Source organism: Spea bombifrons, chromosome 3 (assembly GCF_027358695.1).
Source record: "Spea bombifrons isolate aSpeBom1 chromosome 3, aSpeBom1.2.pri, whole genome shotgun sequence".
Classification (NCBI taxonomy): Eukaryota; Metazoa; Chordata; class Amphibia; order Anura; family Pelobatidae; genus Spea; species Spea bombifrons.
Window position 1 is genome coordinate 3,499,022 of NC_071089.1, and position 25,703 is coordinate 3,524,724.

Here is a 25,703-nt window from a genome sequence, read left to right on the forward strand (position 1 = left end):
TGGGGGTTATATTACTGTATACAGCGCTGGGGGTTATATTACTGTATGCAGCGCTGGGGGGTTGTATTACTGTATACAGCGCTGGGGGTTATATTACTGTACACAGTGCTGGGAGTTATATTACTGTATACAGTGCTGGGGGTTATATTACTGTATACAGCGCTGGGGGTTATATTACTGTATACAGCGCTGGGGGGTTATATTACTGTATACAGCGCTGGGGGTTATATTACTGTATACAGCGCTGGGGGTTATATTACTGTATATACAGCGTACTTGAGCCCCTTACAGGACGGGACCCCCCAACCCTGCCCAGCTCTGCCACTAGGGGGTGCACATGCACCATGTCTGCAAGCATTGGATCCGTTGCATATCTAATCAATTAGCAGCCGGGGGGGGGGGGCACCGCAGTGCAATTCCTTAAAACTGAACAATAAAAAAATGGAAAAAACAGCCAAAAGCAGTAAGATCTCGACGCGCCGAGCGAAACGTATAAAATTCCCACAATTTAAGTTCCAAGTGAAACCGACTTCAGAAAACACGCAGCCTGTAAACAGCGGTTATCGTTCTCACCTTTGAGTGTTGAAGCATAAATTGTGTACCATAAAGTGATAAAAGTGAACAAACATCACTGTGTGGCAGCTTTAAAGGGCAGATGCTATGTATACATACAGCAAGAGTACAGTCTGGGGCAGATAACGGGCCCCCCCCGGCGCTCGCGGGGCTTTAACGGCAGGGGAGGCGGCAGTGTGCGGCGCGGCTTGTGCAAACCGCTGGTGCATTTGGGCATTTAATGCCCCATTTATCAACAAAATTCATACATTCTGCCACGCTTTACAACACCAGGTATGCCTTATCATCACAGCATACACTCCAAATGCCCCGTTTAGTTTGCCCAGTCCCTCTTTCCTCCCCCCATGCCCATTTTTCTCCGTCTGTGCTCCTCTCTCCTCCTCTGATGCCCCTCTTTCTTCCCCTGATACCCCTCTTTTCTAGGCGCTCAGAATGTTTGCTGGGTATGAGGGTATCGCAGGGTTCTGCAGCCCTAAACGCCCCGATAATATTTTAAAGCAACCAATGAAATGGTCGGATCAGCGCGGCTATTTTGCCATAATGTGTTTTAATGTCTAAGAAATTTTTTGTTTAGGTTTTTTGAAGTGAATTGAAAGCCGCCATGAACACCACGGCGCTTACTGTCCATACGTCGCTCTGTGACAGTGCATGGCGTGTGCAGGGTTAATATAATCATTATCTATATTTTATAAAGATGCAGAGGGATGAAGATAAAAGCTTCAAAAATATATAATACAAATCGACTGACTTACAAGACTTATTATCCTGACCGTTCTAAGGGATGAGATCTCAAGGACCGGCTTGGGCCCCTGAGAGAAGTGAGACAGCGCTAAAGGGAAGGAACATCCCCTGCACGGAGGGCACACTGCTCACCAAGCCCACGGCCAGTCCGGCACTTTGCTACATCTGCTAACGCCACCTGAATCAGCTCAGATCAGCACTGATGGGGATTTTTCACTAAAAGCAGCGAAAAGAGTTCTTTACAGTAAGAGCCATAAAGATGTGGAATCCGCTTCCCACAGAGACTGCGCTATCAGATCCATAGATGCCTTTAAATGCGGGCCGGAGAGTATATAATATATAATATGAGGAATATACAGTAATATAATGGGTTATAAGGACGGGATTAGTTATACGGCCGGAGAGTATATAATATATAATATGAGGAATATACAGGGATATAATGGGTTATAAGGACGGGATTAGTTATACGGCCGGAGAGTATATAATATATAATATGAGGAATATACAGGATATAACGGGTTATAAGGACGGGATTAGTTATACGGGGGAGAGTATATAATATATAATATGAGGAATATACAGGATATAACGGGTTATAAGGACGGGATTAGTTATACGGCCGGAGAGTATATAATATATAATATGAGGAATATACAGGGATATAACGGGTTATAAGGACGGGATCAGTTATATGGCCGGAGAGTATATAATATATAATATGAGGAATATACAGGGATATAACGGGTTATAAGGACGGGATTAGTTATACGGGGTGGAGAGTATATAATATATAATATGAGGAATATACAGGGATATAACGGGTTATAAGGACGGGATTAGTTATACGGCCGGAGAGTATATAATATATAATATGAGGAATATACAGGGATATAACGGGTTATAAGGACGGGATTAGTTATACGGGGGGAGAGTATATAATATATAATATGAGGAATATACAGGGATATAACGGGTTATAAGGACGGGATTAGTTATACGGGGGGAGAGTATATAATATATAATATGAGGAATATACAGGATATAACGGGTTATAAGGACAGGATTAGTTATACGGGGGTAGAGTATATAATATATAATATGAGGAATATACAGGGATATAACGGGTTATAAGGACGGGATTAGTTATACGGCTGGAGAGTATATAATATATAATATGAGGAATATACAGGATATAACGGGTTATAAGGACGGGATTAGTTATACGGCCGGAGAGTATATAATATATAAAATGAGGAATATACAGGGATATAACGGGTTATAAGGACGGGGTTAGTTATACGGGGGAGAGTATATAATATATAATATGAGGAATATACAGGGATATAACGGGTTATAAGGACGGGATTAATTATACAGCCGGAGAGTATATAATATATAATATGAGGAATATACAGGATATAACGGGTTATAAGGACGGGATTAGTTATACGGCCGGAGAGTATATAATATATAATATGAGGAATATACAGGGATATAACGGGTTATAAGGACGGGATTAGTTATACGGCCGGAGAGTGTATAATATATAATATGAGGAATATACAGGGATATAACGGGTTATAAGGACGGGATTAGGTATACGGGGGAGAGTATATAATATATATAATATGAGGAATATACAGGATATAACGGGTTATAAGGACGGGATTAGTTATACGGGGGGAGAGTATATTATATATAATATGAGGAATATACAGGATATAACGGGTTATAAGGACGGGGTTAGTTATACGGGGGAGAGTATATAATATATAATATGAGGAATATACAGGGATATAACGGGTTATAAGGACGGGATTAGTTATACGGGGGAGAGTATATAATATATAATATGAGGAATATACAGGATATAACGGGTTATAAGGACGGGGTTAGTTATACGGCCGGAGAGTATATAATATATAATATGAGGAATATACAGGGATATAACGGGTTATAAGGACGGGATTAGTTATACGGCCGGAGAGTATATAATATATAATATGAGGAATATACAGGATATAACGGGTTATAAGGACGGGATTAGTTATACGGGGAGAGTATATAATATATAATATGAGGAATATACAGGGATATAACGGGTTATAAGGACGGGATTAGTTATACGGCCGGAGAGTGTATAATATATAATATGAGGAATATACAGGGATATAACGGGTTATAAGGACGGGATTAGTTATACGGCCGGAGAGTATATAATATATAATATGAGGAATATACAGGATATAACGGGTTATAAGGACGGGATTAGTTATACGGGGGAGAGTATATAATATATAATATGAGGAATATACAGGATATAACGGGTTATAAGGACGGGATTAGTTATACGGCCGGAGAGTATATAATATATAATATGAGGAATATACATGGATATAACGGGTTATAAGGACGGGATTAGTTATACGGGGAGAGTATATAATATATAATATGAGGAATATACAGGGATATAACGGGTTATAAGGACGGGATTAGTTATACGGCCGGAGAGTGTATAATATATAATATGAGGAATATACAGGGATATAACGGGTTATAAGGACGGGATTAGTTATACGGCCGGAGAGTATATAATATATAATATGAGGAATATACAGGATATAACGGGTTATAAGGACGGGATTAGTTATACGGGGGGAGAGTATATAATATATAATATGAGGAATATACAGGGATATAACGGGTTATAAGGACGGGATTAGTTATACGGCCGGAGAGTATATAATATATAATATGAGGAATATACAGGATATAACGGGTTATAAGGACGGGATTAGTTATACGGGGGGAGAGTATATAATATATAATATGAGGAATATACAGGATATAACGGGTTATAAGGACGGGATTAGTTATACGGGGGGAGAGTATATAATATATAATATGAGGAATATACAGGGATATAACGGGTTATAAGGACGGGATTAGTTATACGGGGGGAGAGTATATAATATATAATATGAGGAATATACAGGGATATAACGGGTTATAAGGACGGGATTAGTTATACGGCAGGAGAGTATATAATATATAATATGAGGAATATACAGGATATAACGGGTTATAAGGACGGGATTAGTTATACGGCCGGAGAGGATATAATATATAATATGAGGAATATACAGGGATATAACGGGTTATAAGGACGGGATTAGTTATACGGCCGGAGAGTATATAATATATAATATGAGGAATATACAGGATATAACGGGTTATAAGGACGGGGTTAGTTATACGGCCGGAGAGAGGAGGGAATGCTGTGGTTAGAGGTGGGGTTGGACCATCCAGCCACCTCATGATCTATTGAAGCAGAACACTGAGATATGATGTCATTTTACAGAATTCTTTATCACAAGGTGCTCACGGGGAGCTGGGATTGAGGTCTGTGCCGTAAAAGCAGCTCAATGGGCCCATGATCCTCGCTGCCTGGTGCTGCTCGGCAGGACGGTCCTGCTTAGAATGCAATGTACGTATGGCATATCATTTTGAAAACAAATAGTTTACGTATCACCTAAAGAAAAAACATGTAAGGTCTAAAAATCTTTACATAAAGGTCATTAAATGAAGATTTTTATCTCCAAACAACCCTCAGCAGCCGATAACAGCCCCCCCACCTATCAGTCTGCCCCCCCCAGCAGTCAATCCTGCCCTAGATTCCGGAGCTATCTGTAAATATACATATTTTCCCTATCTCAAGGGTTGCTTTATGGCATAATGATACTTATTTACCTTTACATACTTTGTTTTAACCTTTTGAGTGCTGAGAGCCGGGACACATTTTCCCCAATGGGAGGCTGGACCAAGTTTCATTGTCTTGCAATAGTCAAATAGTCAGTAAATTATTGGAATAAAAATGGTATGGAGAGGGGGGAGAGACAGAGAGAATGTTATGAAATATCTAGATTTATAAATATAAATTACATTTATATATAGAGCGCCAGCACATACCGTGGCGCTGTTACTATAGGGGGAAGAGTGACAATTAAAAATAACAAAGGACCACAAAGGAAACCTCGGAGACCTTCTCCTCCCCGCTAATATTTTTGTCATTTCTTTTTAGTAATAAAAAAAATTGTAAAAAGTAAAAAAAACTGGACATTATATGGATTTAGCAAGAATCGGGTTCCTTCTGCCACCTGGTGGGTGAAAAGGGAAGTGCGTGCACTACTACTTTAAATACATTCCTTTACACCTTCAGATCTGGGGTCTGGCACCGTCACAGGGGTCCGGATGATTATAAAAAGTATGGAGTTTGAATGTCTTTTTGGGAGAAAATGTATGTGTAATGTAAGGAAGGTTTACTTTACTGGTAGATACGTGGAACAGCTCCCCAGCAGAAGTGGTAGAGGGTAATACAGTACTGTTTTTTAATGGGCAACGGCATATGAGCTGTCAAGACATCAACCGGTATTTATTTGGACGCAAGGGCTTGACCTCTTGGGTCTAAAAAGCTTCTGGCCTCCGCACCTTACTCTGATTCACTAAAAGGTCTTATTAATGTCTCCTGTGTTTTTTAGGTCCAAACCATCCCTACCTGGACTCCGATCCAAAACAGAAAGAACAGGAATACTTCCTATCGTTTTTTTGTTTTTTTTTTTAAGTTCAGCCACTTTTTATGTCTTTTTTGAGGATTTTGTTAAAGGAAAGTGAACGTGGCCCTTAGGGGCCGAACCCGGCCATCGCTAGCGAGGTCACAACACGAGCCGCGCGTATTGATCTGAACGGTACTTTGGATGGAGGTGACCTGTATGCAGCGATTCACATAAAGATAGCGGCAGTCTGTCCCGGCTCACTGAGATGCTGGGTCAGTGCAGCGGTGGCAGTAGAATGGGTCGTACCGAGGAGCTTTAAACATGGTGCGGGATGCCACCTCTGCCGCAAGTCTGTTCTTGAAAATTCTGCCCTGCTAGACAATACATTTAATTTGAATTCATTCAACTAGGAGTGATATTAAAACTGGAACAAATAGATAGATATATATACTTATAAAAACAGCCTCCCAGCAGAAGTGGTAGAGGGTAATACAGTGAGGGGATTAAACATGCATGGGATAGACATACGGCTCCTGAATCTAAGACGAGACCAACGACTGATTAAGGTTTGAGTCGTTACAGCAGGAGAAACGGGCGACTCGACGGGGGCCGAATGGGGCCGATCTGCCGGCAGGTTCTGGGTTTGCCTGTTTGTTCTTTCGCCACTAGGTGGCAGTGTTTGCACACAGTGTATTCCTCACTCCTGCGTTACCCTGAAATATTTCGTACTTTTGGGACTTTGGTTACGATTTTGTTTCTGTTTTTATAGATATTTTGAGGCATCTAAAGCCCCTTTAATCCTGATCGGGATTAAATACCCCTTTTCTCTCTGATCTACACATTAACTTGCAGTTCTGTCCACATTTCGATTGTAAGCAGTGCGCTCCTATCCGCGTCACAGTGAGAGAGCGGTTCTGGGCCCCTGAAAAAGAGTTGGGGCCAAGCCAGAAGTTACCCCTTTTGCCCCACGGAGAAGACTGGCATCTTTTAATTTATAAAGCCGTTTGCTGATGTTTCTATACACATTATTGGGGCTTTTAGAACCATTTCCTGTGAAGTAACTTTTCAGAATTGGCTGTGATGTCACTGAAGCCCCAGGATTGCCAGCCTCCTGCAGCCTCGCACGGCCTCCTCCAGGCCTCGCACAGCCTCCTGCATCCCTCGCATGGCCTCCTGCATCCCTCGCACGGCCTCCTGCAGCCCTCGCACGGCCTCCTGCAGCCCTCGCACGGCCTCCTGCAGCCTCGCACGGCCTCCTGCAGCCTCGCACGGCCTCCTCCAGGCCTCGCACGGCCTCCTGCAGCCTCGCACGGCCTCCTGCAGCCTCGCACGTCTGGATGACACGTTCCTGGAACTTCTGCTTTTTGCTGCATCCTGTGTTGTAATCGTGTTGCGCAGCGAGGTCGGGACGTGATGCGTGTTGGTGCTGGAGTTTCTGTAATGAATGCCCTCAGGGGGCGGCGGGTACGTGTGAGGCGGACACATTGTTCAAACTACTAACACGGGGGTTATAACGACCCTCCACGAAACACCGCGCTAAGCACCGCGTCCTCCCGCACTCGGCAGACACAGGGGCCGCTGCGCAGCATGTCATTGATAAAAGTTTATATATGTTACCAGGCTGGGGGGTAACTAGAAAACACAGGGCCCCAGTGCAAAAAATGCCCCCAAACAGCTTGTCTCTCTCCCTCGTGCAGACTGATCCAGCATGCAGGAAACGGATGTGATGTCACTTCCTGCATCAGACAGCATGCAGAGAGAGAGCGGGAGATCATCTGATTGGACGATCTCTACACTCTCTGTGGCGTTACCCGCAGCTAGCGGCTTTTGAAGGGGCAGTCGCAACCCCTGGAACCAGGATTGTTATGCCCCTATTACCCAGGCCAGACTTGGGGAGACAAATTGCCCCAATCCTAATGGTAGCAGCGGGGTATTTACCATTAGCTTTGCCCTAATCCTAACCCAAAGCCCCAGCCGCCCACTCCCTCCGCACTGCCATCCTTCCTGCCATTCCTTCTTTGGCTGATCACCAAAGGGGCCGATGCGCTCCCTGACGTGTGGCAGAGGGGCTGCCTCCCTAGGCCAGAATACATCGCTGCATGGGAGCCCCGCATTGTCAGCATTTCTTAGTCACCAGTGTTCAAGCAGGCATCCCAACTCACATGTTAGTAAAGAAACATCAGTTTGTATCAAATCAAGCATTCAATATGCCCAAAGATAACGGCTGAGAAGCATCAAATGACTGTTTGTTCATCTGTTTTCATGGTGGAATAGAAATCATTCCTCTGCTGGTTCCTTGTGTATCCTCTGCAGGAAGGCCTGAGCTAACCCTGTACAATGCATAGCAAAAGTGGGGACGTTTTACATTGATACAGAGCATCTAACTATACGTTATACAGGGCATCGCACCGATTTAACTATACATTATACGGGGTCCAGCTCGCTGATTTCACTATACATTATAAGGGGCATTGCACTGATTTATCTATACATTATACAGGGTCCAGCTCGCCGATTTAGCTATACATTATACAGGGGCATCTCACTGATTTAACTATACATTATACAGGGCCCGTTCACTGATTTAACTATGTGTTATACAGGGGCCGAGTCACTAATTTATTTATACATTATACATAATATTAATTCAGTTCTGCTGCAAACTCCGTTTCATAAATACACCCAACAGCGAGGCTTTTCAGCCCATAATGTGTCTTCCAGTGATGTAGTCTATACAGTGCGTGTATTATATACTGTGTGTGTGTATATATATATATATATATACACACACACACACACACACACGTATGTGTTTTGGAAACATCTGCACTTTTTTTTTTTTTTTTTTAGTACATATGTTTTCGGCGGAAGAATTTACGGTGTTTACGTTCTGCTTATTCAAAAAGCCCGTTACCCGGCCGACAAGTTTCCTTTTATTTTGAATCATGGCAACGAGTTATCGTGTCTGCAGTAACCGCGAAGCGTCCAGACGCGCCACACGCGTGCAGAAACGGCACAACACGTAGAGTCAAAATACTATTAAATGCTTTCTATCACAGAAACGAGGAAATATTCAAGCATATTTCACCCATTGTACAGCACTGCGGCATATGATGGCGCTATATAAAACAATAGATGATATAGGGCATTAGCAGCTACAGATATATGTTATTGAAGCATTTACGTATGTTTTTTTCCCTTTAAAGTCTGCTTTTGAGTTAAAGCTGCTGTTCCACCTAATCTGCAGAATGCAACATTTTTTATAACTAAAAGTAGCATAAGAACTATAATTGATGGTTCAACACTGCCCCCCCCCCAAAAAAAACCAAAAAAAATAACTTAATCATGTAAAATTCCCAATTTTTGCTGGGAATACTTGATTGCCATGTGACTTCTACCCAGATAGGTTGCCATAGAATGAAAAAAAAAAAAAAGGCTTTTTAAATGTTTTTTTTTTTTTAGTGTGTTTAATGGGTTAATAGAGGAAATAAGTAAATAAACCTTTGATCATTTAGTTAATATGTTAAGAGAATGAAATTAATGTTTAATAAAAAGCCAATAAAGAAAAACACTTTTTTTTTTTTTAGTACGACATTTTATTTTCATCCTCAGATAAATAAAGACAAAAAAAAGAGGAAAAAAAATATAATAAAACCGCTAAATTGTAAGCAGTGAATTTACGCACACGATCCATTTCATTCATAACCCTACAGATTTCTGATCAATGCATACAGTGTGTTGGCTATTTATTTTTTTTTTAACCCATTGTCTTCAGGAATGCAAAGGGTTATAAATATACGGCCGAGACTCCATCATTTACATGAGATCAAATACACTTTTAATCTTATGTATATTAATAAAAAATAAGAAAAACACATGTGCATGTAAAAGACGCCACTTGAAAAACACAACAAAGATCTTTGACCAACGACGGGTCGGGTTCCGTATCCAACACAGCGAGGAACACACAGCGGTGACCACATTCCCCGCTTCCTGCGCACTCTCGTGCGTGCGGTTCAGTTTCAAACTTACACTTCGCTATCGCAACAACCACATAAAGGAACAAGAAACTCTTTCGGCATTGTCATCTTTCGGCGTTGGGAGAGACGGCTCTCGTCCAGAAGTCCATACGGCAAAAATCGTAATTTTATCGTTGATATCATTTGAGTTACCCATGATGTCATAGCAGGACTTATTGTGTGTTTCCTCCAATGACTGCGGAGTACGAGGGATCGTGATAGTGCAAAGAAAGACGAAAAGTGAAACATCGTGTGGCGCCTTAGACACGAGGCATGGCTTCCTTACCCAACATGGACAACTTCCATGATGTACAGGGGTCCCGATAGCCCAGAGGTTGTCCATTGCTGGTATTCGAGGTTCCCGACCTTCCTGGTCCAAGCGATTAAAAAGAAAGCCCTTGTTGGAGCAGAATGGCTGAGTTATGGGGCAATACACATCACAATAAGAATTGCCTCAATTCGGTCGGCCAGTGGTACGGTTCAATCACTTTCAGTAACTTCCACCGCAGAAGCTCATCGCCTGGACACGTAGGAACAGATGTTTTTCGGAGAAACAATAAGCCTTTCACAAAACATTTCACAACGAGACAATGTATCTGATAATTCTTATCTTAAAACCTGAAGGTCACACATACACACACAAACGCGCACGCACATACCTCTCCCACCCCTCACAGACCCCGAACATGTAAACATTTTAAATAAATAAGAACATTAAAAACTAAAAAGATTTCCAAGAAAATACAAAAAAAACTTGCAGGCCTAGCGATGAGGAATGAATGAAATAGCAGTTAACACGTTACTGGATATGGTATATATATATATTTTTTTTTGTTACCCTCTTAACATTTTTTTGTCCATTTTCTTAGATGGGGGATCAAGACATTCAAAGCGTTCGGGGTTAAATAAGGATTAATTATACAGAAAGTAGTAGAATACAGGAAACCAAGGAACGTCTCAGCGGAACCCAGAAAGAGTTTACTGCGGGGAAAACCAGGCGAGGAGACGCTCAGCTATCACTAACATTGGGACGTTTTAGAGTTTACATTTTAATTTAGAGTTTATTTTACGCGTACCAGCTTAAAAATAATAATAAAAAAAAGGCCAGAACATCCCCTAATTCAGACTGCAAAATTACTTTCATCCACTGCTAATGGGATAAAAAGGGTCAAGTAAAATGTGATTTGTATAAAAAAATACAGAATGAAAAATGTACAAAGTTGGCAATCAATTAAAAAGGCTGCTCTCTGGTGTACAGATCTGTACTCGGCTAGTGGGGCTGCTCATAGAAACAGAATGTGTCTGCTGATAGGAGCCATTTGGCCCTTGTGGACCAACCCCAGCCAGCTTGGCACTTTAATGAGAGATATATATATATATATATTGCTTATCTTAATCTGTAAACACAGTTATAGGGTTAATTAGTGTATAAAACCATAAGATGATTACGGATTCCCCTTTCGCCGCCCCTCAGCCTCACTACTTTTTTTAAAATTCTATACAGGGTCATGTATAGAAAGATTCTGGTGCAACCAATACCATCGGTTGCTATGGCAATAAGACTTTACATATTTTGCTCTATATATCAGGGCCGATAAACTTGTACTCTCTCTTAACACAAATCTATCAATCCACTAGAGCCACACCATCTGCACTTGCAACAGGAAGTCACCGGGGGACATTACGGACACTTCCTATTTCCGCTCAAATTCTAAATAAATTTGCACCTTAAGCAAAAGGGGCTACATTTTTGTGGGGGGTATGAACATCGTATCAGGGGCCATCGTAGCGGCAATTTGTTTTTTCTTTTTTACGTTAAAATATAGGTATGGCTGTATTTTTGTGTTTCTCCCCCGCTTCAGACACTGCAAGGGTTAAATATGTAAACAAGGATTTGCAGCAGGCAAATTCAGACACAGGAACGCAGCAGACAATCTAAGCAATACTTTTTTGGCAGCGTGCGGAGTGCGCGTGCCATTTAGGCGCTAACGTCCAATTGGCAGCCCTTTGCGGCCCTGGCGGCGAATGGCACGAAATATTACGATCCCTGATCGCGGCTGTACAAGCGCCAGGAAGTCACCGAGACTCAAACACAAAAAAAAGATACTGAGCAGGGCTCGGAATATTTAAACATTTTATATTTTCGCTTTGTACTACCCTGTGGCATACGTTGGCGCTTTAGAAAAGAACGACAATCGTGAGAGGACCCGGGAGTTTAAATAGCTCCTCGCCTTACAAAAAGCCAGACTGTAGAAAGTTGCCTGCGCGGCATTCATAAAAGAAATGGGTACAACAGCGGAAATCGGTCTGACATTTTGTGCTCAGATATCCAGAATTCTTCCGTAGTTTATTTTATTCTGACGGAATTAAAAAAAAATTATTTTTCTTCCAGGATTTAATGCGCGGCTGTGGAATTTAAGTGACGAGTTCCACCATCTCTTCCTGGGAGCCATCATATTTAGATGGTCTTTTTTTTTTTTTTGTTAATATAAATATAAATATTATCCCCCCGTTTGTGCTTTATCATTTCGGTGAATAATAATATTATTATAATAGTAATAATGTTTCCAAATTTCACTTGTTTTCGGTTTCCCTGTGGCCAGTCAGGGAAAAAAAAAAAAAAAATAATCAGAAAAAAAAAAAAAAAAAAAATTGCTTGTTGTAAAGACCGGCATTAGTAGCCCTGCGTATCCACGTGCCAATTTCAGGACGTTTAGTGCCGGATTTACAGAAAGAAACACAGACCGTCTGCTTGCAGCGTAGTATAAAGCTTGTGGCGTATACAGCATTCGCGAGAAGCCCTCGACTTATCGCCTGCCCTTCCGGCAACACCGCAAAAAATACACAACACAGAAGAGAAAAAAGCCCCCCCTGTGATACCGCGTGTGAACTTTGTACTTAAGAGAACAGAACAAACAGAGCAGGCATCCGCTTAGGCGCAAGAATGATAAGAAGAATTCTCTCTTATTACACAGGAATGAACGTTTCCACGTGGCCTCGCAAACCCTTCGGCTTAATATCCAAAGCAGAAATCTCTATGCGGTTCATCAGGCGGGTTTACGTTCTCGACGAGACATCTCTCCAAACTTCAGCTCATCCAAAAAAAAAAAATAAAAAGGCACAAGGAGAACGGTACTATTGCCAAGTTTATATGATTTATTATATATATAATCCTTTTGCCAAATCCTTTCATTCATTTCAGAGTCTGCGAGAACGCAAGGTTCCGGAGCGGTCTTTGGCATTGTGCAAGTTTCACGGTCGTCTGGCGTGATCTGCTGCAACCGACAGGTTTCGATCCTTTTTTTTTGTTTTTGTTTAAATCTCCTTCCATGTTGGGATCTCCCAGTTGACTCCCAGAGCGGTTTGGATTTTTTTTTTTTTTAAATTTGGGTAAAGCGTAATAATAACAATAATAATAATAATTATAATAATAAAAAATCTGTACCTTCATCCAGTGAAGATCAAATCACTAAGACAGAGACTTTCCCCGTAAAGTGCTCTCAGGATTTCAGAACATAAAGATGATGAAATGTTTTGGGTGCACGAGCGACTACAAATAACCCACACCGGGACCCCTTTCCGAGTTGGGTACGATGGGACGCGTTGAAGGAATGGAAACATTTGTAGCCCGCTTTGCAGCCCAAGAGAAGCGCCGAAGCGTTTTATCCAGTTACAGGTTGCATCTTACGAAGGCTCGTCCCGTAAGCACGTTCTGAAAATCCAATCGCTTCGTTGGGAAGCTCCTGATGGCAGATGATTTCCCTTTCTTGACATCTCCTCACATGTAACAAGGCAGCTCTCCTTCCGCAGCCATCGTTACAAGGCCAAGAGGGTGGGCGAGTTCAAGGAGTCGGACGACTGGTCGCCGCTGCTGCTACTCCGGCGGTGGGCTTTAGAGCAAGACTCCGAAGGGGAGGCGGACGAATCCTGGTCAAGTACACTTGGGTAGGTGAAGACGAGGTTGGCGGTGTTAGGAGTGCTCGGAGGCGTTGAGGACATCACAACCGGCGTGTTGAGCGGCTCTTCGTTGAAGAACCCCCCGCCGATGTTGATGGGCTTAATCACCGACCTTGACTGAGTCTTGTTGCTGTTGGAAGACGAGGCGGCGATGTCTTCCTCGACGGGTTCTTGCTTCACGACAACCCGGCTCGGGATCATGCTGCGCGCGCTTTGAGAAGAGCTGGTCCTGTCGTCGGGGTGTATCTTGCACACGGGCGAGTGGGCGACCAACATGAACTCCAGCTTGTCCTTTTCCTTCTGCAGTTCTGCAATCTCTTTTTGCAGTCCAGACTTCTCCTGTTCCAGTTTCTCGGTTTCCTTAAAAAAACACAACGTAAAACCTATGATACAAGCTCATAAATACATGCATTTTAGACAGAAAACACCAAAAATATAACGTTTTCATATAAATATGACAGCAAAGTAGGATTGCAGGGCCGTAAAGAATATATCGAGATTATCTATGGAGGGTTCCTGAATCGAGTTGGAACGCCTAGAACGCTGCCTCCAACACTGAGATAATGCCGACCATGGCAGCCACCAAGGTGAAGGAGTCAGGAAAACTCGACCATTACTAAATAAACCCCTAAAAGGGCAACTTTTTTTTTTAAGTATGGTAGAGGTCAGCACAAACTGATATCCAATGAGCGTAGGCCGTTTCACCGGACGAGCACAGGAAGCGTTCACTTACTGCTTGCAGTTTGTCCGTCAGCTCTCGTCGTCTGTTGCGACACTTTGCCGCCGCCAGCTTATTCCTCTCCCTCCTCACCCTTCGTTTTTCTTCTTCTTCAGGTGACAGCTGAGGGGGGAGAGGGGATAAAAAAACGTTAACAAATTCTAGCTTGTGGTCAAAAAGTTTGATAGATGTGGAGGAAGCTGTGGTGTTCCCAAGGATTGCGCAAGACCAAAAGAAAAAAAGAAGAAGAGTTGGGCAACCCTTGGTGGTCAGAACTGAGAATTTTCACAACCCCTCTCAGCAGTTTCCATGCCAACTCTCACAAAATATAAATAAATCCCTATTTGGGTAAACCGCACGGCTGGACCAAAGACTTTGATATAAAGGAAAATAATAATAATAATAATAATAATAATAATAATGGTAATAAGTGTTCTATTTCTGGACACCCGACGCGATTCGCTTCACCCCGTATAACCCTCCGGTCCAGAAGACCCCCCGTCTTCACATTAATTACCTGCTCATCTCGCCTCCTCCTGCCCGCCGTCGTGCCGATGGTCTTGATCACGCCAGGTCTCTGCATGGCCGCGTGCCCGGCGACGGAGGACAGGTTGGGCACAGGGTGGCCGTACGGATGCGAACGGACGTACGGGTTGGACATGGAGGTTATCACCGTAGGCTGAACCATCCATTGCAGGTCCTGGCTGGTGGTTATGGCGTTAATGGTAGGAATGAAGGCACTGCTCGATCCCGGCATCTCTGGCCTGAACTTCTGCGGGCATAAAAAGAACACAAAAGATCAGTAAAGCCAATACTGTATAAACAAAAATAAAAAGTCTGCAGAAAATCATTCTTCAACTCAAACCCTACACTATATACAGCTCAATGATTCGCCGTTGCCAATGTATACAATTGCCGGTCTCCTACGTAAAACAAAAACACCCCGATACGTTGTCTATGAGTAAAACCGTAACACCGAGCTTCTAAAAAGACGACTTATTTCCTGTTCTCCACGAAACGCTCCGCTTCTGTTCTGGTTACACTTCACACCTCCCTTTACACAAATACACAGCCCCTCGTCCTCCATGGAAACCCTCCTTCTCATGGCCTGCCCTGCGGAGAAACTTCAACGCTATCTCAAGGAGTCCCAACATCAAGAAGAACCTTAAACCCCCGGGTCTTCTCCGGCTCCCCAAAACTGAGACCCCCCCACGGATTTAGGCATCTCATTGTATCAAAAATGTCTGCTTTCGTATGAATCGGGGTGGATGCTCCGCTCCAGGTGCCTTCAGCTCAGGTAGACGCATAGAAGGCTAAAGACGTTCTACAGAACACGGTTAGGGAGATAAGTCGGAAGCGGACGGGGCAGATAATTCTACGAGCAAAGGGACGACGTAAAAAACAGATTTTATGGGCAATGGCGGACCGCCGGACAACGCATTCAAAATTATACACGAGGATAAAACGTTAACGTTGCGACACAATCCTGTAATTATTCAGGAGACGAGACAGGAGGGAAACCAGGAAACGAAAAACACAACAAGGAGAACCGACAGAGACGGGCGAAGAGCTTCAGACGCGTCACCAGCTGCTGGAATATTCAAATGACCTCAGCAGGGCTTGCGGTGTCAAATTTGGGATGGGTGCCACAATGACACTAAAAAAATAATTAAAAAAAACGCCTGTTTTTGTAGGTTAAAAAAAACAAAAAAAAAAAAACCTAATAAAATGTTCTTAAAAGTAAAATATTAGCCGGCGTCTGAAGCCGCCGTGGAGCAGCGCCGTCCTGCGTGCCAGGTGCTAGGTGGGGTCTTCTCTGTTCCAGGAATTTTATAGCAGGTGGGTCGCCTGAACAGGGAGGAGGAAACGGAATGCGGAGGTGTAACAACGTATCCTGCAATAAACTCACCATTATTAACCCCTCCAGTGCCAGAGTGAGAAATGCTAAAATTCACCTCTCCGACACTGAATATTTGTTAACAAAAATTTTTTTATTTTTATTTGACCCATTAAGAGGTGATGTCCCACCTAAGAAAAACAAAAAAAAACAAAACACATACAGAAATGAATAGAGTGTAAGCTCACGGGAATAGGCCCCTCCTCTGACTTTCATTCTATATTGTCAATTTTAATGTTATCACTAATTTTCACTCTGGTAGCAGCGCTATGGCATCTGCTGGCGCTTTATTAATAAATGTACCGTCATTATATATGACAAAGCTTAAGGTTCCAAAATTATTATTATTATTATTATTATTATTATTTGGGGGGGTTACAGATTTAAATATTAGTGACATCATAGCTAAAACAGCAAGAGGAAATCATAGACCTAAAAGTCACCAAAAACCACGATTGATTTATATCGCGCCATCATATTCCACAGTGCTGAGTAAAGAGGATCTAACAAAGAAAACAAGGGCTCTGTTCAAGAGCTTACAATCTAAAAACCGCCGAAGAGGAGATCCCTGGCGAACAGAACAGATAAGCTGCACGTTTGGAAGGGGGTCGTGTTTTCGGGGGGGCACTTACCAGAGACCCGATCTGTAAGAACGTCCGTCTCTCGTTACAGAGCCGACGGCTGCGCAGGGAGAGGTCGCTTTAACTCGATTGCCTAATCCTCTGCTCTGTAGAACCGGCTTCCTTTAATCTGCGTCCCCTCTCCCCATTACCGAGTGACTTTGGTTTCAGGTGTGACGCCAGGAGGCAGCTACTCCTAGGGATCGTCGCAGTTAACACATTCCTCCCCACAGGCCCATTTCTCAAACCCAGCTATTTTTTTTTTTTTAGCACTCAAATGGAGCCCATAGTGTTCCAAAAAAATAAAAAAAACTATTTAAAAAAATAAATAAAAAAAGACCCCCCCCCACCAGAAACAGTGTTCTGGCTGCCAGTTAGGTTACGCGCGCCGTGCCTTTTACGCCATCTGACATCACAATGTCTCAGGAAGTAAACAGCGCTGTTGTGTTCTGACATCATCAGGAGGATATATTAGAATTTTACTTGCTATTACTGCCAGCTTTACAAAAACTAGATAAAAAAAAAGTCACGAGTAATCATGAAACTTTAAACTTATCATCCAGCACACATTATTATTTTCTATTTATTGATTTATATAGCGCCATCATATTCTATAGCGCTGTACAACGGGCAAGCAGGACATAAACAGCGCAATAACATCATTTAATCAGTCGTTGGTCTCGTCTTAGATTCAGGAGCCGTATGTCTATCCCATGCATGTTTAATCCCCTCACTGTATTACCCCCTACCACCTCTGCTGGGAGGATGTTCCACTTAGCTACCACCCTCTCAGTAAAGTAAAATCTCCTATTTGATTTCTACGCAGCCAAATTCTGCAGCGTTGTACAACCGCCAAACCGGAGACCCACATGACGTAACAACTCAGACCTACAGAAACAAAAAGGATAACCCTGCTCGAAGGAGCTTACAATCTAGAAACAGAAGAGTAAATAAATACGTTGCATCTACTTACGCTTCCTCTCTGTATGACTCAACAAATCTGCCGTGATCCTGATCGCTTTATTAGTTCATAGACGGGAAGGGATATTTCCTCTACCCCGCCACCCCCCCAGACTACATAAAATCAACCCCCCCCAGACTTCCTCTATTTACTGGAAATGTGCAAATTTATTTACCTATTTCACACAATCCCAGGAAGCCGGCCGCGCTCCGTGGAGGGCAGCGACGCGAAGTACGCAAGCGGGATTTTTTGGACTGGGAATTGGGTCATTTCTGGTAAATCTGCTTTGATGCGTGTGGAATGTCACAATCCCCCCCCCGCCCCCCCGACCATACTTTTTGTATTACCGCGTGGAACATCAGGGGGTGGAATGTTCTCCACGTGTAATAATACCCAATATCAGCCCGGATCTTTGGCCGGTTTTAGTTATTTTAGAGAGAATCGCGTTTATTCCCATCAGCGGGGGGGGGGGGGATGGGGGGTAACAGGAACGAGACAATGGAATTCCAACAATTTAGTGATAAAATGCGAAGATTGTGGGAGGACAGAAGCCGCCGAGAAGTTAAAGTTAACCTTTTGCGGACGGATCGGTAGCGGATTATCGGGGCTTTACAAAAATGACTACAAAAACCAGAGTATTAAAAGAAACGCTACTAAAAAACATTACTAAAAGCAAATCTGTTCAGAAATGATACTTTTTGGAACAGAAAATTACATTTCTCAAAAGAAAAAAAAATTTGTAACTAAAAACGATCAATTTCTTAGTAACAGAAAGCGACAGATTTCTCTGTCACAAAATAAGTCTGAGTTACTATTGGCTGCGAGGCCACTGTGATGTCAGCATGATGTCATCACATAATACAGGACGCAAACCCAGGCGGATCAGCAATCAGTGCTTTTTACAGAAAAATCATTTTGATTAATTCTGTATTCCCACGCATGCTTTTTATTTAGCAAATCATCTAAATAATATTAATAACCCCCCCCCCAGGAGTCAGAGAGCAATTTGTTCCCCCCAATCCCCCCCTGGATTCTGGGTGGAAGGGAAATTGTTGAAAACCACATGAAGGCGAGTTAGTGGGACTGCAGCTCGAGGCTGGGTTGGGTAATCCGGCAGGACAAACAGGAAATATCATGCGTGCGCAGACACCGCCGACAAGGTAGACGGGGCTCGCGGGGGCCGCTCTCTGCCGCTGGAAAGCGATGACTTCCCTGAAACCGACAACCAAGTTCATTGTCTGGGGCGTCCAGTGCCAGGGGGTTAAGCAACACATTTCTAGCAAACATACCGTCCCAGGGCCCTCTTCAGCACGCCGGCCCCGGGGCTGGCTGAGCAGCATGGGAGTGGCGCGCAAATCCCTTTGTTCTATGATGTTATTACTTTCAAAGAATGAAGTGTTTTTATTTCTTATTTATCGGTTTTATATATCGCCATCATATTCCACAGCGCTGTACAAAGTTTTTTTTTGTCATTGCGTTACCGACCGGTTGCTAATCCGCGCCAAATAGAGTCCAAATACCAAGCGCGGAAGTCGGACGCTCGCGGAGGCTGCAGCGAGGCTGCTTTTCTTGTTCGCGCCTCAGTTTCTTATCGACTCGCCTTTCAGGGTCACGTTTGAGTGAAAAACAAGGTTAAATAACACAATATTTTTATGTATTTAGTAACAAAAAAAAATAAAAAAAAAATTATAGTTGTTTGATTATTGCAAGAAAATATTTTTTATTATTACGCCGGTCGGCCTATTAGCAACCAAAAGACACAAAACTGGTAAATTCTTTCTATTACGTTTTTAATAAATTTTTTTTTGCTCCGGCGCTTCCCCTTTGTAGGGAGCGATTATCTGCCCCGTCGCCACGTTCCGCTACCGAAACAAGGAAGAAACACTGATATTTCAAACGCGGGCTCTCTCGTAACATTTACCAGGCCGCTAGAAACTTTTCTTCCCTCGAAACAAAAAAAGAAGCACCAACGCTCATACTAAGTGAAATATTTTCTCTGGCACTTCATGGGTTACAAGGGTAAAAGCCAGGTAAAAACATTATCAATCAACTGATTTTTTTGGGGGGGTCACAAGAACAAAAAGGGGGGGGAAAGCCCCCCAAAAATGCAACAATGACACCAAAATTCTGTAAATTAAAAGAAAATCTTCTGTTAAATGACATAAGCAAAATTATGAAAATAAAAAATCCATAAAATCGCATATTTTTTTTTTTAAATAAAATTATTTAAGAAAGAAAATTGATAAAGTTGACGTCTGCTGATCACGTGACCAGCAGACATCTGGTATTTTTTTCGATTAAACATATTTTGGGAGAACACAATTTCCCGTATCATGCGCTTGCGGGATCTGTAGAAAACGCGCCCTTTTAAACACGTATGGGGGAAAAAGCGAGCCGAGCGGATCGTGCCTTTAAACCGGAATTCATTACAAGCTAAAGCCAGCAGTGGTGTAAACCGAGCCTCGTGTCGCCCATCTTCCAGGCAAGCTCTGGCTGGCTCTGCCTGATGGGAGTTGCAGCATTTAATCATTCCGGTGGATATTCCGAGTACCCGGCAGCTGCTAAGCGGTTAACGTGCAGTTGCTGTGATTATGGGTGCGTCCCTTTCGGCTTCCAAAATTCCTTTTAAACAAGATCGAGCCTGCCGAGTTGCACCACTCGCATAGCCAAGCAGGTCACGGCCAAAACGACGCGGCATGTAAGGAGACCGGCTACTCAGCCGATCCGAACTCCGCTAACGGCGGACATGCGCAGCTTTTAAGCCTCAAAAAGCTTTTCGACGATCACTTCGTGCCGGACACGCTGTATAAAGCAGTAGATTAAACCAAAGTCCCCGCATATCCTTGAGCAGAGGAGGTCAGGGCGGGCAGTGGAGGTTCAATCTTAAGAACAGCCTCCCAGCAGAAGTGGTAGAGGGTAATACAGTGAGGGGATTAAACATGCATGGGATAGACATACGGCTCCTGAATCTAAGACGAGACCAGCGACTGATTAAGGTTTGAGTCTTTACAGCAGGAGAAACGGGAGACTAGACGGGGGCCGGATGGGGCCGATCTGCTGGCGGGTTCTGGGTTTCTATGAAAGAAAAAAAAAAAAATCTACAAAACAAAATACCATTTTATATAACAGACGGTGACTTGGGTCTTCTGCCCCATTGCCGGGTTTCCATTAAAACAAAATACACGTAAGGGCAGCCAAGCCGAGCACCTGCCGGCAGCAGCCGCAACACGTCGGGGACCTTTTGACATTTGTAAAAAAAATAGCAAATATTAGAAACACAACAAAAAAAACAAAAACAAACAAAAACCAGCCGTATTGGAACTGACTTTTCTGGTAGATTTACAGCTCTGGCAAAAACTGGCTAGTAAAAAAAAAACAACAAAAAAACAAACCTGGGGTAAACCTTTTAAGGAGGAAATAAAGGTTTTAGCTGATAATTTCTGTATTTATACAACATGCGCGTCACGCTATCCACGAATCGGAGTGTACTGCCATGACCCACGCAAAGCCGTGGAGCCGTGCCCTATGTGCCGCTTCCCTGCCTATAAGATTAACGGAGCAAAAAGTTTTGCAATTTATTGCAATGTAATGACATCATGAACACATACAGTACAGGAAATGATGTCATAGGGAAGAAATGTAAACGGATGAATCAAGGATCCTACTTACATCCTTAGCCCTGTAGTTCAGGCTGCAACCCTTTGCTTAATTTCTATTGGTTTCAATAGGTCATGATGTCACCTACGCACTGCAGCCAGTAGGGATCTTTGGGTTATGATGTCACCTACACCTCGCAGTAGAATCACTGGGTTGTCGGCCGATACAATAAGTTTAGAACCCTTCCTTCTTACATACGCAAGGCCTCAGTAGGCGTTCATTGTTTTTAGACATTAACAGCCCTCTAAAGCGGCCGATTAAATCCAGGGAGTGTTTTTATGGTAAATGCACCGCCAAGGTGCGTCTCAATATAGGGTGGGGCTTGGTGAAGAAGGACAATGATTGACAGCTCTAAGTCCCAATGAGATTTTGGAAAATCCAAAGTAAAGAAATGAACCATATAAAAAAAAGTTATAGACTTAATAACAATTTTAAGAATTCTGATTCCCCTGAAAATGATAAAAATGTAAGAAAAGTGCGCTTTTACATTAGGGGGGGGCATGAAAATCAGCTAGAACCCTAGAAAACGACCCTATACAGCCCGACAATAATATAAAGCACACATTTGGAAAGAAGGGGGACCTGCGCTTGTGAGCTTACAATCTATTCTTACGGCGCTCACTCTCCAAAGGGAACCCTTTCAGAGAAATTACCCGCAGATCTCCGCGGTTCCGGCCGGCGAACGTCTCGTGATAAAACCACGGAATGTACAGCGAGAGCGGACAATGAACCTCGTTATGAAGGCCGGTTCCTTTTTTAACAAGGTTTTTATGTTTTTCTCTGGATTTCCAGTGCTACGTTTGATGGCATATCGGTCCCGTGGTGGCGCAACCCTGAAAGTGAATTTTTCAAGCACAAAAGATAAAATAAAAATACTCTATTATGGGTCTCCTTACAACTTTCCGCTCATGACATCTGAAGAGCCGTAGTTTTTACCAGCCTGTAATGCTCCTGATCTCCACTAGGGGTCACTGCGGCATTAATAGCTCCACGCGTGTAATTCAGGCTTTCCATGCGAGTTTTGTGCGTGGACAGTTAAAGGCTTCAAAAGCAGAACACCCGTCCGACGCCCGCCTTGCCTGCCAGGGCAGACTGCCCCTATCACGCCCTACAGCAGCTGAAGAGTTAAACAGCTTTGTACATTGAGCTCACTGTATATACAGCTCTCTGCATCAGCAGCTCCTAAGCCAAAGAGCTTACATTCTAACATACACATTATATATATATATATATATATACACACACACACACACCATATTATATATATATATAGCGAACAGGTAGAAGCAGCGACTACAACCAAGGAATACCATTGACGTGTGACCCAGGAAAAAGCTGACCGGGGTTAAAAGGCATCTGAGGCCACTAAAGAGTTAATGTGGTCATCCTTACGTTGGGTGGGAACATTAAGCCCAGTTTTGCATTGATTTTAAGAACATAAAAAGACTTTATACAAGTTATTGCCCCCCCCCCCGAATATACCCACTTAACCCCCCCCCAAATATACCCACTTAACCCCCTGGCCGAAACTGTGATATATTTAACTCCTAAAGTTCCTGGGTTAGAGATACTGCGGGTGTCTGGTCCTGAAGGGGTGGGGGGGGGTTTTATATATTATCAGTGTCAGTCTACCCCGGGTGCCCCCCTGCCTCCCCCCTCACCGAGTCTGCCCCCCCCCGGGCCGGGGTTTGGCGGAGCCGTGAACTTTTCTGTTTGATTAAAGCGGCCTCTGATCGATGAAACAAAGTGCGGGGAGGGGACGGCGCGGTACCTTTAAATTAACCCATTCAGAGCTTCTTTCTACTTCTGGCACTGAGAGAGTTAATGCGCAATAACAAAAAAATAAAAAAAATAAAACCGCAGACGGGGCGATTTCATGGATTTATATGCTTGTTTTTCTAAACTATAAACTTTTATTGCAGCCGAGAAGATCCCGGCGAGTCATTCCTTCCTCCCGGGGGTGGCTGATATGAAAGCCGAATTATTCTGTCACACGAACAGACCTCTGATCTTCAAAGGGTTAATATGTCGTATACACAAATATAAACATATCACGCAAAATCACGACAACCCCGAATACGCTGCTGCTTCACGCGATCATGTACGAAAGATGGCATTATAAGTCATGACATCATAACTGTACACGGGTCAGACTTGACATAGAACATTCTTTACAGAGAGTGCGGTAGATAAGTGGAACAGCCACCCAGCAGAAGTGGTCGAGGGTAATACAGTGAGGGTATTAAACACGCATGGGGTAGACATACGGCTCCTGAATCTAAGACGAGTCCAAGGTCTGAGTCTTTACAGCAGGAGAAGCGGGCGGCCCGGGGGCCGAACGGGTTAACAGGTCAGCCACCGCGACACAAGTGGCCGAAAAACTGTCTTTTTAGTTCCTTGCGCGTCGGGAGCCCACCGTGCCCGGAAACGGTTAACCGGCCAAGTGCTAAGCGCCGAGGACACTTGTGTCGCTGAATCACGCAGATCACGGGGGGAGCGGAATCACAGCCAATGACACCGAGACCATCTGCCGGCCGACCCAATAAGTGGGAAACCCGTCCGCGAGAACCAAATTCAAAACTCTACGAGCGGGCAGACGCCGCCAGCGGCCGACCGAGCCTTCCCGCGGACGCGGGGGCCGCCTTGTTACATACGGCGGGTCTCACCGGCCATCTAATGGGAACCCAGGGCTGGGTTTGTAGCAACCGGGGTATAAATACATATTAAAAAAAAAACAAGCCGGTACGGAACGCTCGCTGGGCAAAGAAGACAGCAATGTTACCGGACTACAACTCACATCAGCCCCGGCTCAGCCTGGTATTAGGAGCGCACCGGCACGCGATAAGCCGGGAATCAGACGCCCGGCCGCCCGCGGGGATCGTGTAAAGCAGGGTCTCACCTGGTGGATCGCGGTAGACAGGGAGCCGCCGGGGTAACCCTCGGGATTCGCCGGGGAGTTGCTGCTGCCGCGGGAGGAGCTGTCGAAGTTCCCTGGATAATCCTGGTACATGATCCGAATCTGGGCTCCGGTCCGGGGGGGGGGGAATCGCTCCGCTTTCTATCCGATCTTCCAAAACATCACAAAAAACATGTAAATCACACGAGTCCGCCGGCCCCGGAGCGTCCTACCGGGTCTCAAACTCACACTACACCGCCGCAGCCTGCACTGACACCGCTTCGAGGATGTACCGGGCTACTCTTCCCGGTACAGCGTCACCCCCTGACTTCGCGATACCCCCAACTACACTGCACTGTACAAAACCCCCTAACTACCCTGCACTGTACAAAACCCCCCAACTACCCTGCACTGTAACACCGCTTCTGATGTCTCGGAACTGCAGCCACAGACACCAATCAGCCCCTGGTAGCTGCGGGGGGGGGGGTAAATAATGCTTAAAAAATATTTTAATGAAAAAAAAAAAGTTTCTCAAAATATAACATTTAATAAAACTTTTAATAAATAAAAGTAATGTTTTTTTTAATCTGCCCGGAAGCTTTGTTCTGTACAACTTCCCCCCTTCAGAGCAGAACAAAATGTAGCAAAAATGAAATAAATTCTAGCTGGAAAAGTTTTTTTTTTGGTTTTCTAAAAAAAAGAAAAAAGTGTTTTTATCTGTTTCCTGCAGTGACAGTCAGTCAGTGGAAGGTGGGGGCTGGGACCCCGGTGTGTGAGTGTGTGCTCACCTCCAGAGCTCAGGGTGCTGGGTGAGTCAGTGGGTGCACAGAGCTCAGCTCTCCCTCCGCTCAGCCTGATGAGTCAGTGCTATGGCATTAGTTCAAGCTCACTCTGATTATCTACTGAGCAAAGAGCATGCAGGGCTGGCCTGACGTCACCGCTCCCTCCCACCCTGCAGGGAGGGCCTGAGCCCGGGACATACCACACGGGCAGCAGCTTCCTGCGTGCCGCAGGCGGGATGGAATTCTCCCACTGGGGCACCGAATTGCCCCAGTTTGTCACCCCACCCCCTAATTTAAACTTTACTTTGGAATATTGCATTTCTTTA

General features: G+C 43.9%; 1 protein-coding gene across 2 annotated transcripts; it reads right to left on the reverse strand.

The window, feature by feature from the left end:
• Window positions 1–13,027: 13,027 nt before the first annotated feature.
• On the reverse strand, window positions 13,028–25,450 carry FOSL2 (FOS like 2, AP-1 transcription factor subunit). Of its 2 annotated transcripts, XM_053460113.1 has the most exons (5): window positions 25,384–25,450; window positions 24,599–24,766; window positions 15,082–15,336; window positions 14,580–14,687; window positions 13,028–14,206 (listed from the first exon to the last, which is right to left on the reverse strand). In XM_053460113.1, exons 2-5 carry the CDS (start codon window positions 24,707–24,709, stop codon window positions 13,706–13,708), a joined length of 975 nt encoding a protein of 324 aa, XP_053316088.1. In that variant the 5' UTR covers window positions 24,710–24,766; window positions 25,384–25,450; the 3' UTR covers window positions 13,028–13,705. The 2 variants fall into 2 exon arrangements, with proteins under 2 accessions (XP_053316088.1, XP_053316089.1); XM_053460114.1 differs by lacking the exons at window positions 24,599–24,766; window positions 25,384–25,450 and adding an exon at window positions 17,094–17,208.
• Between the last annotated feature and the right edge of the window lie 253 nt (window positions 25,451–25,703).